At 34.9% G+C, this 15,341-nt stretch overlaps 8 protein-coding genes across 8 annotated transcripts; 4 read left to right on the top strand and 4 right to left on the bottom strand.

Annotated features, from left to right (window-relative positions):
- Positions 1–124: 124 nt before the first annotated feature.
- On the bottom strand, positions 125–1,264 carry RO3G_15643 (uncharacterized protein; the record flags this gene model as incomplete). Its single annotated transcript, XM_067670227.1, has 5 exons — positions 125–219; positions 269–355; positions 404–763; positions 814–1,102; positions 1,223–1,264. The coding sequence occupies 5 exons, from the start codon at positions 1,262–1,264 to the stop codon at positions 125–127; spliced, it is 873 nt and encodes a 290-aa protein (XP_067526328.1).
- Positions 1,265–2,845: 1,581 nt separating this feature from the next.
- RO3G_15642 (UPF0613 protein c) lies at positions 2,846–3,358 on the top strand (the record flags this gene model as incomplete). Its single annotated transcript, XM_067670226.1, has 1 exon — positions 2,846–3,358. The coding sequence occupies one exon, from the start codon at positions 2,846–2,848 to the stop codon at positions 3,356–3,358; it is 513 nt and encodes a 170-aa protein (XP_067526327.1).
- A 374-nt stretch (positions 3,359–3,732) lies between these two features.
- On the bottom strand, positions 3,733–5,828 carry RO3G_15641 (uncharacterized protein; the record flags this gene model as incomplete). The annotated part of the gene is made up of 6 exons (XM_067670225.1): positions 3,733–3,940; positions 3,990–4,165; positions 4,215–4,790; positions 4,856–5,023; positions 5,071–5,448; positions 5,493–5,828. 6 exons carry the CDS (start codon positions 5,826–5,828, stop codon positions 3,733–3,735), a joined length of 1,842 nt encoding a protein of 613 aa, XP_067526326.1.
- Positions 5,829–7,014: 1,186 nt separating this feature from the next.
- RO3G_15640 (uncharacterized protein) lies at positions 7,015–7,641 on the top strand (the record flags this gene model as incomplete). Its single annotated transcript, XM_067670224.1, has 4 exons — positions 7,015–7,173; positions 7,227–7,304; positions 7,366–7,523; positions 7,578–7,641. 4 exons carry the CDS (start codon positions 7,015–7,017, stop codon positions 7,639–7,641), a joined length of 459 nt encoding a protein of 152 aa, XP_067526325.1.
- Positions 7,642–7,981: 340 nt separating this feature from the next.
- Positions 7,982–9,026, top strand: RO3G_15639 (uncharacterized protein; the record flags this gene model as incomplete). Its single annotated transcript, XM_067670223.1, has 5 exons — positions 7,982–8,280; positions 8,340–8,468; positions 8,522–8,651; positions 8,699–8,937; positions 8,987–9,026. The coding sequence occupies 5 exons, from the start codon at positions 7,982–7,984 to the stop codon at positions 9,024–9,026; spliced, it is 837 nt and encodes a 278-aa protein (XP_067526324.1).
- Positions 9,027–9,300: 274 nt separating this feature from the next.
- On the bottom strand, positions 9,301–10,814 carry RO3G_15638 (60S ribosomal eL37 domain-containing protein; the record flags this gene model as incomplete). Its single annotated transcript, XM_067670222.1, has 4 exons — positions 9,301–9,338; positions 9,393–9,630; positions 9,814–9,968; positions 10,082–10,814. 4 exons carry the CDS (start codon positions 10,812–10,814, stop codon positions 9,301–9,303), a joined length of 1,164 nt encoding a protein of 387 aa, XP_067526323.1.
- A 619-nt stretch (positions 10,815–11,433) lies between these two features.
- On the bottom strand, positions 11,434–12,133 carry RO3G_15637 (uncharacterized protein; the record flags this gene model as incomplete). Its single annotated transcript, XM_067670221.1, has 2 exons — positions 11,434–11,679; positions 11,852–12,133. 2 exons carry the CDS (start codon positions 12,131–12,133, stop codon positions 11,434–11,436), a joined length of 528 nt encoding a protein of 175 aa, XP_067526322.1.
- Positions 12,134–12,482: 349 nt separating this feature from the next.
- Positions 12,483–14,980, top strand: RO3G_15636 (uncharacterized protein; the record flags this gene model as incomplete). Its single annotated transcript, XM_067670220.1, has 10 exons — positions 12,483–12,611; positions 12,803–12,914; positions 12,967–13,175; positions 13,229–13,333; positions 13,384–13,582; positions 13,636–13,844; positions 13,894–13,939; positions 14,011–14,115; positions 14,163–14,846; positions 14,898–14,980. The coding sequence occupies 10 exons, from the start codon at positions 12,483–12,485 to the stop codon at positions 14,978–14,980; spliced, it is 1,881 nt and encodes a 626-aa protein (XP_067526321.1).
- Between the last annotated feature and the right edge of the window lie 361 nt (positions 14,981–15,341).

Genomic DNA, 15,341 nt, shown 5'->3' with positions numbered 1-15,341 from the left:
TATTTAGATTACACCTTTTTTGTACTATTATAGTCTATTCACACAAATAATAAAATAATTACAGCTTAATCAATATAAAAAAAAATATAAAAGCGTTTTATTTTCATTAAATTATACAAAATAATTATTCAATAGACCATCTTCTAGTTGAATTTGCTTTTTCCAGTCCTAAAGGTGCCATGGAATGAGCCGATGTAGCTGAAGCTGTAGCATGGGATACTAAAATAATATGAGTTTCTGTATATCTTGGTCATCGTCTGATGCTTACTGTGATTCATCAATCCAAGATTAAAATTTCGAAGGCAAATTACACCGATAGGTACAGAAACCAAGATTAACACTAAATTCACACATACTATAAAAGAAGGATGAATAATGATATACGAAAAGGTAATATATTTACAAAAGAAACTTAAAAAGGCCTTGGAACCCAAGAATTTTGAAGGATTTTGAGCGATTTGAACAAGAGTATAAATGTAATAAGCCATACTTGTCAAACATGAGAAAAAGAACATGTACATCTGTGGTTTTCTTTCTCTTCTTAATCCCCAGTAGGCTGATATTAAGGCAAGGATAGAGATGACGCAACTGAGTATAATGTGTTCAATCAACTCTTTTACAATGCTTGATGTTGATCCACTATTTTTTGATGCTGGCCACCACGCGACAATCAATAAAGCTAAATATTGTATTGAAAATCCAAGAAAGAAAAAGAAGTCAATTTTGAGCAGCATCATAAAGATTTGATACATTTTATAACGATCTGTCCTATTCATTTCAGTATTCATATTATTGCGGTCATAACGCATTTACCTCGCATAGCTAGATCAGCACCAATCTTTTTATAAATATGCCAACCAAATTCCAAATAGAGTTTATAAGCTAAAAAGCAAAAGATACATGTCGATATACACATAGTACATGCCTGTGTGATCTGAGCCCACTTTGAATTATGATACGCATCACCCAAATAATGCGATAATCCACTTCCATCTTCACTAAATAATGTAGATGATTGATGAAATTGAATAAAACTATAGGCTGCCATGCCTAATTCGAAAGCGACCAGCGCAATCAACTGAATTGTATTCCTTTGATAAATCTATATTTTTTAAATGGGTCAATTTCAATCTTTTTTTTTTTCTTTTTGTCACTCAGGCACAAATTTTTTTTTTTTTTTTTTTTTTTTTTTTTTTTTTTTTTTTCAAAAAAAGAAACTTACAGCATCTACTACTAATCCAACTGTAAAAAGTTGAGCAATCATAAACAAGACAAAATAAACCAAAAGTGATCTTGCATTTGCAAAGGCAATGTAAAGTTCATCTGATTCTTTTTCAGACAAGTTTAAATGGTTGATCAAGTTGATTTCGTTGTTATGAAAAACAAAGATGACTACTTCAAATGCAATAGCGAATATGGCCTGTAAAACAATTAAACAAAAAATAGCTCGCGTCCACCGTGATTCACCAAACTAGAATAGAATATAAGTTTGTGTTTTCTGCTTTGATTTGATGTATTTTTTTTTTTTTTACAACTCGAGATATGATCCACATTATTATATATTAAAGCATAGAATAACCAACAAAAAAAAAAAGAAGGGAGAAAGAACAAAAAAAAGGGAGGGGAACGAGAGAGCGAGAGAGTGAGAGAAAGAGCGAACCAAGGAGAAAGAAGAAAAAAGGGGATTAGGTTTTTTTTTTTTTTTTTGTAAATGAATTGTGTTACTTTATTGATTAATTGCCTTATTGCTTTAAATGACTCGTGAATGTTAATTTCATGCAAATACGTCTTTATTCTAATTATAAACACTTGAGTTATATTTAGTCTCAAACAGATCAAAAAATGTCAGTTGTATGAAATTCATATGAATTGAGTATCCTTTACAAGCTTTCTCTCTTTCTCTTTTCATACGCCACAGATTCACTAAACACGACAAATGATCTGTCTTTCTTATTTTATCAATCGACAAATAAAATAGTGGATCCATTTCTTTAGTGAAATGATCCTAATGTATGCATAGAAACTACTTCTTCATTCTATTTTTGTTGTCAATCGTCAAATGCGGCGTTATCCAATAAGATTGATTAGCAACAATAAAGTGAAAGAAAAGGGGTAGCCAAGACAATGAATGCACTTGTCCTTGAAGATCTCTGTGTGTGGTTTAAGAAATGAATTCCATTCTCACATTTTCCGTTTTTGGCAATTTGTATTCTTTTCGTATTTGTAGTCATGAATTTTATTTATTGACTATCAAAAAGTGATTCATGTTGCAAAAACATAGCGTCCTTTTTTTTATTGTGGCTAAATAAAGAGGAATGAAGTCCTTTTTTTTTAGGGGGATGAATATAAAAAGGAGTTTGAAACCCTTTATTTCATCCTTTTCTTTCACTTTATAAAATGAAAACTGTAATTTATCCTAAATTGAAATTGAATACGGTTGGATTATGTGTTGGTGCAGTATTTGGAACTGCAGCATTTACTTATTTTCGTTCAACTTTATCTCAAAGTAAAAATTAAACAAAAACAAAAAAAAAAAAGCTTTATAATTTAATTATTCATCTTCAATAAGGTATTCGTGGATTCATTACAAATAAATCAAGAAATGATAACAAACCACTTGAACATTTAAAATTATTAAATTATCAACCAAGGTCAATATCTTCAATCACTTGTACTTTACCAACCAATGTTCACAGTCGATGTTATTAACTTCATATCCTTTCCTTCTCATTCATTTGTTATTGTTTAAAAGTCAGCATTTACCCCATTGATATCATTACACATAAACCATATTAACCCTTTTTTTTTTTTTTTTTTTTTTTTTTTTTTTTTTTTTTTTCGAAAAATGAACTTTTCTGGTGAATTATTTACTTATGATGAAGATGCTAGATTAATAGCATTTGAATCTGGTCTTGTGCAATCTGATAAGACCATTGTCTTTATTGGTGGGTTGGGTGATGGCTTAAATGCCGTTCCTTATTTAAAACCACTTGAGACCACATTAAAGTCTATTGGTTGGTCTTTGACTCAAGTACAACTTTCTTCTTCTGTCACTGGTTATGGTATATCTAGTTTACAAAAAGATACAAGCGAATTAGACAAGTTAATCTATTATTTGACAACGAAGCGTGGTAAAAAGTCAATTATCTTTTTAGGTCATTCAACAGGTAAACAAAATAAGCTAGCATGCTTTAGCTCTAAACCTAATCTGACTTCAAAGGTTGTCAGGATTGTTTTTGGCACAGTAAATGTGGCCAATACAATCAAACAGTTTTGGGTTATATTTTACAAGCTCCCGTCTCAGATCGTGAATACATGGACAAGAATTTACCTCACTTTCAAACCACAGTGGAATTAGCTATTTCTTTAAAAGAACAGGACAAGGGATCTGAATTGTTACCTCGATCTGCATACCCAGATGTACCCATCACAGTCGATCGATTCTTATCCCTTGCAATAAAAGGTGGGGGTGATGATGTCTTTTCCACTGATTTGACAGATCAAGAAATTCGTACACTCTATCAGAACATTCACAGACCCATCTGTTGGGTTTATTCTGAAAAAGATGAGTGTTACACGTCAAGCACCGATCCAAAGGAGGTGATGACTCGATATCAATCCCTTTGTGATGCCATTCAAATGGTGACCATTGTACCTAACGGGGATCACTTAATAACACATTTAGATGCTCAGAGTTATTTTTGTAGCCTAGTCAAGGATTTTATTCAATCTTTATAATAAAACTGCTCTGTCTTTTAAACATCGTGCACCCACTTCTTCCCATTCTTTTGCGCCAATCCACATTTCTTTGGCTGAATCCAATTTACTCACAACTGTTGCGCCTTTCCAAACAATCACTTCAGGATCTAATTCACGTGGTGCCGGTAATACCTCCACACGTTCAATAAAGGATTGTTGAGCGATGATGGTAGACAAGACTCTATCGTATAGATGTTATAAAATAAGAAGAAGGATGACAATCTATTTACCTGTCTTCCAAGACTTTACTAAAATTCACAATTTTACCTCCTCCTCCAACAAGAATGATACTAGTGAAATAACGCTTTAATTTCTCTTCTGATCCATTAGAAGCTGCTTGAATAGATTCTGCAATAGCCACATCAATAGGATAAGGATCTACTAGTACATTTTTATTCTGCTGTGCCTATAAAAATAATAAGCAAAACATTACAAAAGCTAATTGAGGAACATACGTTGGCATCGTCCATCACATCATCCGTCACATTCTTTCTATTGGACCAAGTCACCGCCTTTTTATTCTTCAAGACGCCAGGATACACCAAGCAAAGAGGTGCTAAAAACACCTCTTCGTATACTTTGCATTGGTACTTGGTTGTCTGCGTAAACGGTGTTCTTACAAAGAAATCATAAACCTGAATACTCACTTCAGCCTCATTCATTGTACACCACTTTTCCTTGAGTTCCTCCACCAATCGCCAATCAAAAGGATAAGATAGATTCATGCTGTAAGGAAACCTGTTGGCCTTCAAGAAATCAGCAAAGGTCTCGGTGATGTCGTCACCACCCATTGCAATCGACAGGCGTGAATCCGTTTGACAGACACCGTCTTCAACACAGGTGATGTTGGTGCGTTGTGCGCCAACATCAACCACGACGGCCGTCGACAGACCAGCACCATAAGTGGCACAAGCGGATTCTTGCTGGACCAGGACAGCCTTGAAGTTCATGTGAACCAAGAGCATCCTGGTGAGTTCACAAAGATAGCTTTTATCAATCAAATCTGGAACGATCAACACAACATTATGATTCTATATGCATCGTGTTTAATAACATTTGTATGTCTATCACACACCTCATCAGGTTTTTTTTTTACTTTAAAATCAGATTTCTCAACTTCCAAATCATTTGTGACCACCGTTGTCCAAATCGCTTCAAGGTCACCTAGGACAGCATTCAAAGAACCCGTGTTGTTCAAAGTGCCTTGTTTCCAAGGATAGGATAATTGATATTCTGAATCTTTTGAGATAGGAAAACGAAGCGCCTTTTACAGACATGAGTTTTCTTGTTTAACAAAAGCAAGGGGCTTACCTTTTCGCCCACAAAGTATTCATTATCTTGGCTCACGTCTGTCCATTCTACTTTATAAGGGTCATTATGATCCAAGATCGTTTCCTTGGGGGCATTCGTATTAAACCCAATCACTTGTCCTTCTGCATTAGGCACCGCTCTACGTTTCGCATTCTTCATCCTCCACTTTAGCTCATTCTTAATTTCTTCCAATGCCTCCTCTTGCTTTTCTGTTAAACCTTCTTCTTCTTTTTCCTCAGAGATAGCTGTAGTTTGCTGGTGGATACGTCGAGCGATGACATGAGGTATACATAAAGGAAATGCTTCCGATGCAAATCCGATACGCAAGTTACGTGAGCCAGGATGGATGACAATGATATCTCTCCAATCTTCGTCTGCCTAATCAAAGTGTTATGGTTGTTTCAGTGAGAATTAACTCTTACCTGAGGCAAAATAGATTCTGAACCTGCTTTGTTGCCTTGAATAAAGCTTGTGTCTGCTCTTGCAAAGTGACTTGTGATATTACGTGTAGGTAAAATGTGATATCCTTTGACTGGAAAATTTGTATATTTAAATCTAGGTTGCTTGTACCTTTTGGTCTCCTGTGGTTGCTGTTCTTCCTGTTTTTCGGATGATTGCACTTGCGTTAATTTCGATGATTGCTTTGCTGGCTTGGATCTCTTGGGAGATTCTTCAGTGGAAGGTGAAGATGGTCTCTTTTTAGTATTCTTTTTAGTCACCGTTGATTTACGTGGTTGTTGTTGAGGTTTAATTTCCATTGGTTTTATGGATGCTGCTGCTTCTTCCATCCAAGCATATTTCTTTTGAGACAAGTTTTTTAAATAACTGTTTGTATGTGAAATGTTGTTTTGGCTTTGTTCCGTCATTTAAGTGAAAAGAGAGAGAGAGAAAAAAAAAGAAAAAGAGTAAAAGTAGAAAAAAAAAGTAACAGTCCATTTTCTCCCTCTCTCTCTCTCTTTTTATTTCCTTTTTTTTTTTTTTCTTTTTCTGTTCTTTTTTTTTCTTTTTCTTTTCTTTTTCTTTTTCTTTTTCTTTTTCTTTTGTCAATGTTTAATTAAATAAATATGAGCTATATTGCGATATTAGATAACACAAACAATGCCAAGTACCTTTATGCCTCTGAAGGAGTACAGGAAATACTTGGTTATTCACCTTCGGAATTACTCAGTATCGATAGTTACGCACTAACCCATCCAGACGAAAGAAAATCACTTCGGCTCATCCATAATTACAGCAATGCTCAACAATCTTTCTCATTTTGGATTAGCTATCACAGTCGTCACAAAGATGGACATTATATACGCTGCAATTCCATTTTGCATTGGTGCCATGACCTGATTATCGCTACCATTTTTAGTGAATCGAGTATACTGCGTGCCAGTTCAGTCGAGGAGCGCTTTATAGTTCATCCCAACGGGAAAATGGAATCCAATATTCAGATACCTCAAAATGATATTTGGTCTGCGGTAGAACCTGAGCCCAGATTTTGCTTGATCCTTAACCGTTATTCAGAACAGGCCCTGATTGTGTTTGCCACTCGACAATGTGAGGAAATAGGCAAGATGAATCAGATTGAATGTGTCGGCCAGAGTGTGCTTGAATTTGTGGCCCTTGAACACCAGATGATAGTCAAACATCATCTGGAACTCGTCAAGTCCTCCGAGATGATCGTCAAGTTTCATTTTTTGTGGTATACTCATATCTTAATGGAAGCCGTGATGAGCTGTACCGCGGATGGCTTAGTCATGGTTATACGACATGCCAATAAAATATACCATCATACTATATCCTCTTAACAATAAACAATAGATATCCTACTTTCTTCATGCGTAGATCATGCGTAGACTGTGTAACTTTGTGGCAAATATTCTTGATGAATAGGAATGCGGGGAATTTAAATTGGTTTTTTTCTTTTCTTTTTTTTTTTTTTTTTTCTCGTGTGAAATGTCAACCATAATGTTAACACGAATGTTCTTTAAGCAGCCATCAAAAGTAGGTTCGGTGTTTTGTCCTTTCAACAAGTTTGCTCGACGTGAGTATACAAGTACACCCAAAATAATACATTATGACGATATTCAACAGTTGATTAAAAGCGATACACAAGTAAATAATCTGTGTACATACAATATGGCTCAGGCATTCATTTATGAAAATAGGATTATGTTTTACTTGACGTAAGAGAACCTAAAGAACTTGAAGGAGGATTTATTCCAACAGCTAAAAATGTTCCACTCGTAAGCACGCACACGTACATACACAGTAACAAGAGTGCATTGATTGATTCTCATTTGATAGAAACAATTTCACTTTGCTTGGGATCTTTCCGAAAAGGATTTCGAGGAAAACTATGGATTTGAAAAACCACGAAAAGATGAAAAAATGGTTACTTATTGCTTAAAAGGCATTCGAAGTACCAGTGCAGCTGACTATCTTTCAAAAAGAGGCTACAAAAAGTAAGCACTCAACGTAATATTGTGAAATCAACTAAAAAAAACCTTCTTTTTTAGTGTTGAGAATTATTTTGGTAGTTTTGATGATTATTTAAAGAAATCAAAAGGAGAACAAGATTAAATATTTTGCTTCTCCTCTTTTTTTTTTTCTTTGTCTTTTTTTTTGCCAGTGTAATAATAAAACTCCTTATTATCTCTCTTTTCCCCTTTTTTTTTCTTTTTCTCTTTTTCTTTTTTATAAACATTTTTCTTACTATGGGTGTATGTATATCAAGTGAAGAAAGAGCTGAAAAAATACGTAGTTACACAATTGATCGTTCTATTGAAGAAGACAGTAAAAAATTAGAAGGAGAATACAAGATACTGCTGTTAGGTAACCCTAATAGAGAATAAAAGCCATAAAAAGTCTCACCATAAACATAGGTAGTGGTGAGTCGGGTAAATCAACTATATTCAAACAAATGAAGATCATTCATCAAAATGGATATACAAAAGAAGAACTTGTCAACTGGAAACTGATAGTTTATCGAAATTTAATTCAATCTGCACAGGCCATTGTCAACGCACTCGATCAATTTCATTATCAACTCTCTTCTGAAAAGTCTCAGTATGAGGCACAGCTCATCCTCAACTTTCGACTCAATGACACGCTTGATCCTTCTGTTGTGGATGCGATTGTTTCTGTTTGGAAAGATCCAGTCACCAGCTTATTGTTGGAAGAAAGGTCAAGTGAATTCTATTTGATGGATTCTGCCCCCTAGTAAGTCTTACTTTCTCCTTACAATTTCTCTCCTTTTATATTTATAAAATGTGTCATAGTTTCTTTAATGAAATCAAAAGATTATGCCAACCCACTTATATCCCTACTGAACAAGATGTATTATGTGCAAGAGCAAAAACGACAGGTATTGCTGAAACAAGATTCATGATTAAAGAGACCAGTATACAGTAAGCATTTATAAGAAATCCAAGCATGATCTATTCTATTAATAATCATGAAGCATGTTTGATGTAGGAGGACAAAGATCAGAAAGAAAAAAATGGATTCATTGCTTTGAAGCAGTCAATTCAATCATGTTTTGTGTTTCACTATCAGAATATGATCAAGTCTTGCTTGAAGAATCCCGTCAGGTAATTTGGATAACAAGCTTTTTACTTGTAGCTAATCTTTTCAGTAGAATCGTATGCTCGAAAGTCTCGTGTTATTTGAATCCGTGGTGAATAGTAGATGGTTTTTGAGGACAAGCATCATTTTATTTCTAAACAAAATTGACATTTTCCAAGAAAAGATCAAGAAAATACCAATGGAAAAGTTCTTTCCTGATTATGGCGGTGGACCTGATCAAAATAAGGCAGCGAAATATATCTTGTGGAGATTTAGTCAAGCTAACAGAGCAAAATTAGTCATCTATCCACAGTAAGCTCAATTTAGCAACATCTTTTCTTTACTCATCTTTCTTTTCTAGTTTAACTCAGGCAACAAATACATCCAATGTAGGCGCATAACATTTACTTTTCACACAGAAAACTAACTTAATTTAAATAGATTTCTCACGTATTTAAAGCAATCAAAAAAACCATTATTGAAAACCATTTAAAAGACTCAGGCATCTTATAATCCTTCTTTCTCACTTTCTCTTTCACTAAACCTTTGTATAAATCCTCCCCTCTCCTCTCTCATCTTTTCTTCTCTTTACAATCATAATAATCACATTTTCTCTTTTTCATCCTTTTTTTTTTATTTGTTGCTGTTTACTGTCGATATCAATTGTTGAACTCTTTAAGCAGAGGCGGCAACTTGCTTCTTGGCTTGAGAACCTATTTCAAGCGCGTTTAATTTCAAAATAATATAATTCCACATGTCCTAATTACCTTCACGGAAACCATTCTTGAAACGACGGTGAACTTCCTTCAAGTGAGCCATACGACCGGTACCGGTAGTCTTTCTTCTCTTTCCCTTTTCGGACCAGTTGAAAGATCTAATCTTGGCAGCAGGGTATCCACATTGAGCACAGGTCTTCTTTTGTTTGTGGAAGGCGCGATTGCCACAACGACGACATAAGGTGTGAGACTTGGTGTGACGCTTACCGAATGAACTGGTACCTTTGGTCTACTTAATAAATTAATACATCCATCCATCTCGCTTATTCATCCATCTGTCATATTCTTTGTAAATTGATAATTTACCATTCTTTATTATGAAGAAAAAGTAAGAGGGGGAGGAAGATGATGACAGAGAGAAAAGGGGATATATGAAGTAGGTGGATGTCGGACATTAAATAAAAAAGCGTACGAGGGCACTGGCAAGTGTGAATGGAATGGAATATTGATAAATAGAGGTATAAACTTGATTGGATAATAAATAACTAGACGCCATCATACCCATTGCAAATCCTAGATAATTATAAGCCATAGACATGCTACCTTTTAATACCATGCGTTTGTCGTCTGTAAATAACATTGTGTTCACTTGATGAATAGCTGATAACCAAATCAGTTGAAATGAAAGGCCTACTCTTTTACTCTAGTATTATATCATAAAACACAACATTATAGTTTACCTTGACATAGCTGTAAAAGAACTACGATGATTTGAGTTGAAATAGTATCAGGGATTAAAAACATGAATGCAAGACAAGATAAAAGTAAGCCCAAGAATGAGAGTACTGTCGTCATCTTGATCCAGCACTGTAGATGTGTAAATAAATGATCCGCTAGTAAAGGTGACATAATGGACATGAAGCCTACAAGGCCAATGATGGGCATAGACACTTTGAATGTATCATACAATACAAGATACATGAAAGGTTGTGTCATACCAAACACAATACCTAAAAAGAATAAACAATACAAAATCCCCTTTTCTTTTCTTTTCTCTTCTTCTTCTTCTTCTTGTTCTGTATAATAAAAGAAGGATAGGCTGACAATGAAGCAAGAAATAGGTGGATAAGGTAAGCGAGCCAGCTCAAATGAAGGATATTCGTCTGTAATGGAAGATGTGGTGTCAATCAATTTCGAGTGAGTAGTTGTCATACGCTGCAACATGCTTGCATCCTCTTCTGAGATGTGAGAAAGATGCTCGCCAAAGAGATGATAAGGTCTATAGACAATTTCGGAGTTCAAAAGAGGTTGCTGTTGTTGTACCTGACGACCTAACAATAAGGTAGGGTCTGCAGGTTGAACGTTAGTAGAGAGTGAGAGTAAGAAGAGGGCGACCGATCCAACAAGTAGGATGACTATAAGTGTGTCAAAGTCATGATCATCCTTTAAGAAATAAGCAATGGCAAGTGTCATTAAAGCAGATGTGTATTTACCCCACTTTCTCTCGTGACCTACACACACATGCAACATTGTTAGCTTTTTTGAAGAACGAGATCGAATTTTGCTTTTGCTTTGAATGTCTCACCATACAATATCTTATATTCACCCAAGATCTTGACGATAGCACTATCAATCACGACTTCAATGGGTTGAAAAAATAGTCCATCCAACACACATGAAACAATGGCAGCTGGTAGGATGAAGACAGTCCAAAGAGGTGGTATAGACAATACAAGTAAAATTCCCAATGTGCCAATGGCAGTTAATAAACCGGTCAAGACTCCATGAAGGTGAGGATGTCGATCAATCAGTCGTATCCAAATCATGGCAGAAGGTATCCTTATCAAAACAGTTGAAGTGAATAATAAACAAATTACAGACACGTTGAGATGTAAATGATAAAAATAATATAAAATTAAAAATGGATGAATGCTTGTTGAGCAAGCATGGCTTGTCGTTAATAGCTTTGTCCAAAATAGCATTTTTCCAATTAAAAAAAAAGAAGAAAAAAAAAAAAAAAAAAAAAAAAAAAAAAAAAAGGAAGAAATGAAGCCCTTTTTTATATGCAAAAATAAATACACAAATAAATAGTCTAGGTTTCACGACATTCAAATAAATAATCAAAAGCTTTTCCACAACCTTTCTTTTCCATCCATGTTTGTAGCTTGTTTAAATCATTGTGGTTGGCGAATTTACCATGAATATCAAATTTAATTTCAGTCATGTCTTTAAATAGTCGATTTGACTCAAATTGTGCTTTACTGTCACATTCAACGTGTTCTTTCCATTGAGATGTCATTTTTTTATGAGAAGGTGGGATATCAGACCAGCTGATGGTCTTGATGTCATGTATAAACTGAGCTACTTTTTCTTTGCTTCCTTCAAGGCACATGCATCCTGGTTTGCCTGGGCATAAAAAGCCTGTGATTTGATAGCTCGGTGCCCAATCGACAATATGTCCTCTCTAACTTCCATTCATTAGCATTGGTCTTTGTTATCATTCAAATTACCTTTTCTCTCGTATAAATCATTGGAAACCAAATCCACTCTCTTAAAAACTCAATCGGCTTCTTGTCATCCTTTATCATTTCCTTCTTTTCCTCTTGTTGCTCCATGACAATAGATTCTGTTACAGATTTTACTTGTTGTATGTTTTCCAGGATTTCTGATGCTCTGTCCTCTTGTTTGTCATTTTTCTCATTCAGGTACGCTGTTAATTGTTCATGATCTTGCCTGTTCAACCACCCATTTTCACTTGACGGAAGCGTCAATCGATATCCCTTTGAGTCCATCAATGCTATCTGACAATAAAATACCAAGTGTACGTCACTCTCGGCGACAGGTGTCTTAATAGTCACCTCCAAATACTCCTTTTCTTCTGGTATCACTTCTTCTGTCAAGGACTCGAAAACTTGCTGATCTTCTTGACTAGAAAATTCAAATTCTTCATCAAAGAAGATAGATCTTAATAATTCTATGGTGTCAATAACATCTTGACAATAACTTAACATTATAAAAAAGAAAAAGAGATTTTAGATAATCTTTGAGAGTGACTTGCTCAAGAGAGTGTGTGTCAAGTTTGAGGAGGAGTTTATATTCTATTTTGAAACATCCTCTTTCTTTTTCATTTTTGGTGCTAGAATGAATACAAATAATAATACAGCAACTGCAGCATCAGCACCAACAGCAAGTCATTTAGGAAACACGCCTTTGAATTTAGCTAAACTTCGAGAATTATCAAGAAAGGAATTACCTGAAATACTAGACAAAGTAAGCCTTTAAAAGATTAAATTTAACAATTGGTTAATTTACTGGAAAAGGTACGAGGGAAAAAAGGACTTGTACTGGATCCAACCATAACAGGACCACTTAGCTTAATTGCAGAATTCACTCTACTTAAGGTGCATACAATTTTACACTTGTTTCATAAATCGTATTCATTACTTTTCATTTTCTCTTAGGATCACGGTGTTGAAAAGATTTATCATCTCGAATCAGATACACTTGAAACAGAATGTCCTGGTTTAATTTATATTTGTAGACCAAAGCTAAAATATATGCGTTATATTGCCAGTAAGTCACTTAAAAATTCCCTTTATCACTTGTGAAATAATTGTGTGTGTAGGTCATATTAAGCATTTTTCAAAATCAAGTAAAGTTGATTGCTGGCTTTATTTTGTACCTGAACGTACAATGATTTGTGAACGCGTATTAGAAGAAGAAGGTGTCAAGGGAGATATAACTATTGGAGATTATGCTATGGATTGGATACCTTGTGAAGATGATTTGATCTCAATGGAATTGGACCCTTCAACTTGGAAAGAAATTTATTTGGTACATAGGTTACTGATCTTACATTAATGACTATTGTATTCATAATTGTATAGGACGGAGATCAAACCGCTATTTATTATGCAGCAAAGTCAATAATGAGACTTCAATCCATCTATGGCCTATTTCCTAGGATTATTGGTAAAGGGGACGCAGCCAAGGTATGATTCTAAATAATACATCTATTATAACGATATTGACTGTATGATAGCAACTGGCGGATATGTTGTTGCGTATGAGAAGAGAACATGTCATGACTGAAACAACCAAGACAAACACATTACTAAACACAATATCAAACCATGTGGATCAAATCATTATCATTGACCGTAATCTGGATCTTGTCACACCACTTTGCACTCAACTCACTTATGAAGGTTTAATCGATGAAATAATGGGCGTTAAACACTGTAAGAGTCCTCTGTCTATTTCTTTATGCGGTCGTTAATATAGATTGATGTAGGCTTTGTAGAGTTAGATGCTAATTTAGTCAATGCTAATCAAACTACTCCACCTAAGGGACCGCCCACTTCTTCTGCATCACCTGCAAAAAAGAAGAAATATGTCTTAAATTCGTCAGACAAGTTATTTGCACAGTTAAGAGATCAAAATTTTGCTGTAGTGGGTGGGATATTAAACAAAGTAGCTAAAAGAATCAATGAAAATTATGAGGTACACAAAAACATGTTTTCGGCATTTGTAGTTCTAAAGTCAATTTTAGGAGAGACATAATGCAAAGACGGTAGCTCAGATACGTGATTTTGTGGGTAGATTAGGGGAACTTCAACAGGAACACCAGTCATTAAGAATACGTAAAGAAAGAATAATTAACTTATAGGTAAAGCAGCTTATCTTTGTGTGATGATAGATACCGGAATAGCAGAAGAAATTATTGCAAATACAGTAACAGACGAATTCAACAAAGTATTAGAAGTGCAACAAAGTAAAAATAAGATATTAGTATTTATTTTATCTTTTAACATTTGTTAGATGTGGTGGCTGGTATTGATGGCAATAAAGAGTCAGAATATATAGAAGAAATGATTAATCGTCAAAAACCACTTGTCCAAGTACTCCGATTACTCTGTCTGATGTCCTTGGCTCAAGGCGGACTCAAGCCCAAGATATTTGAACATTTTGAAAGGGAAATCACACAAACCTATGGCTATGAGCATATTGAAACCTTACATCGTCTTGAAAAATTGGGACTTTGGATAAAGAAGCGTCCCAACAGTAACAACAAGTTTAGTTTTGCACAGTGTCGACGTTTGTTAAAGTTGATTGTGGATGATGTAGATGAATTTCATCCAAATGATATATCATACGTTTATTCAGGTTATGCTCCGCTCAGCATACGACTTGTTCAAAGTGCGATGCAAAAAGCGCCTCCGAGCACAGCCAGTACAGCCAGCTTGTTTTCATATGTGAGTAATACGGCTAATCTGGTTAATACAACTGGATGGCGTTCGGGATCAGAGGACATTTTAAAGCTGTTGCCTGGACAATCATTTGAGGTTAAGCAAACAGTTGAATATGGACCTGAGACAAATGCAGCCATGGCAAGAGCCAAGAAGCACGGACTTCAGCATGGTAAGACGACTATTGTTTTCTTTTTAGGTGGTTGCACACATACAGAAGTGTCTGCTATTCGATTCTTAGCACAACACGACGAAGGTAAAGAAAGAATAAGATTTTCTAATTTTAATCTAAAACTGTGCGTTGTAGGACGTGATTATTTAGTTGCAACCACACAAATGTTGAATGGAAACACGTTTTTAACACCCATCATCCAACATCGAAATGAATAAATATTTCATTGGCAAATTTTATATCTCCTACTAAAAAAATTTTTTTTTTTATATTCTTTTGTTGTTCCAAATTATCTGTTTTACCCTTTTTTTCCCGCCCCGAAATTATTTTGTGTGAATGGCTCCACTTTTATTGACAATCAAGGGTAACCAAACATTTTCACCTTTTTCAACTATCAATTCAGAAGATGAATTATCACAAACATGGAAAGTATGTACTAAAATAAAGGATTCTCTGGAGCATGGTTCTCGACTCGAGAATTTATCATGGCGGTTATGGTTTAGACATCATATATCCACTGAAAGCAAATTTCGAGGTTTATCTAAAAAGACGGCAAGAAAATTAAGTATAAATACTGTC

Source organism: Rhizopus delemar, genomic scaffold (genome assembly GCF_000149305.1).
Source record: "Rhizopus delemar RA 99-880 supercont3.17 genomic scaffold, whole genome shotgun sequence".
NCBI classification, from domain to species: Eukaryota; Fungi; Mucoromycota; class Mucoromycetes; order Mucorales; family Rhizopodaceae; genus Rhizopus; species Rhizopus delemar.
This window is presented reverse-complemented; position numbering and strand designations above follow the sequence as displayed.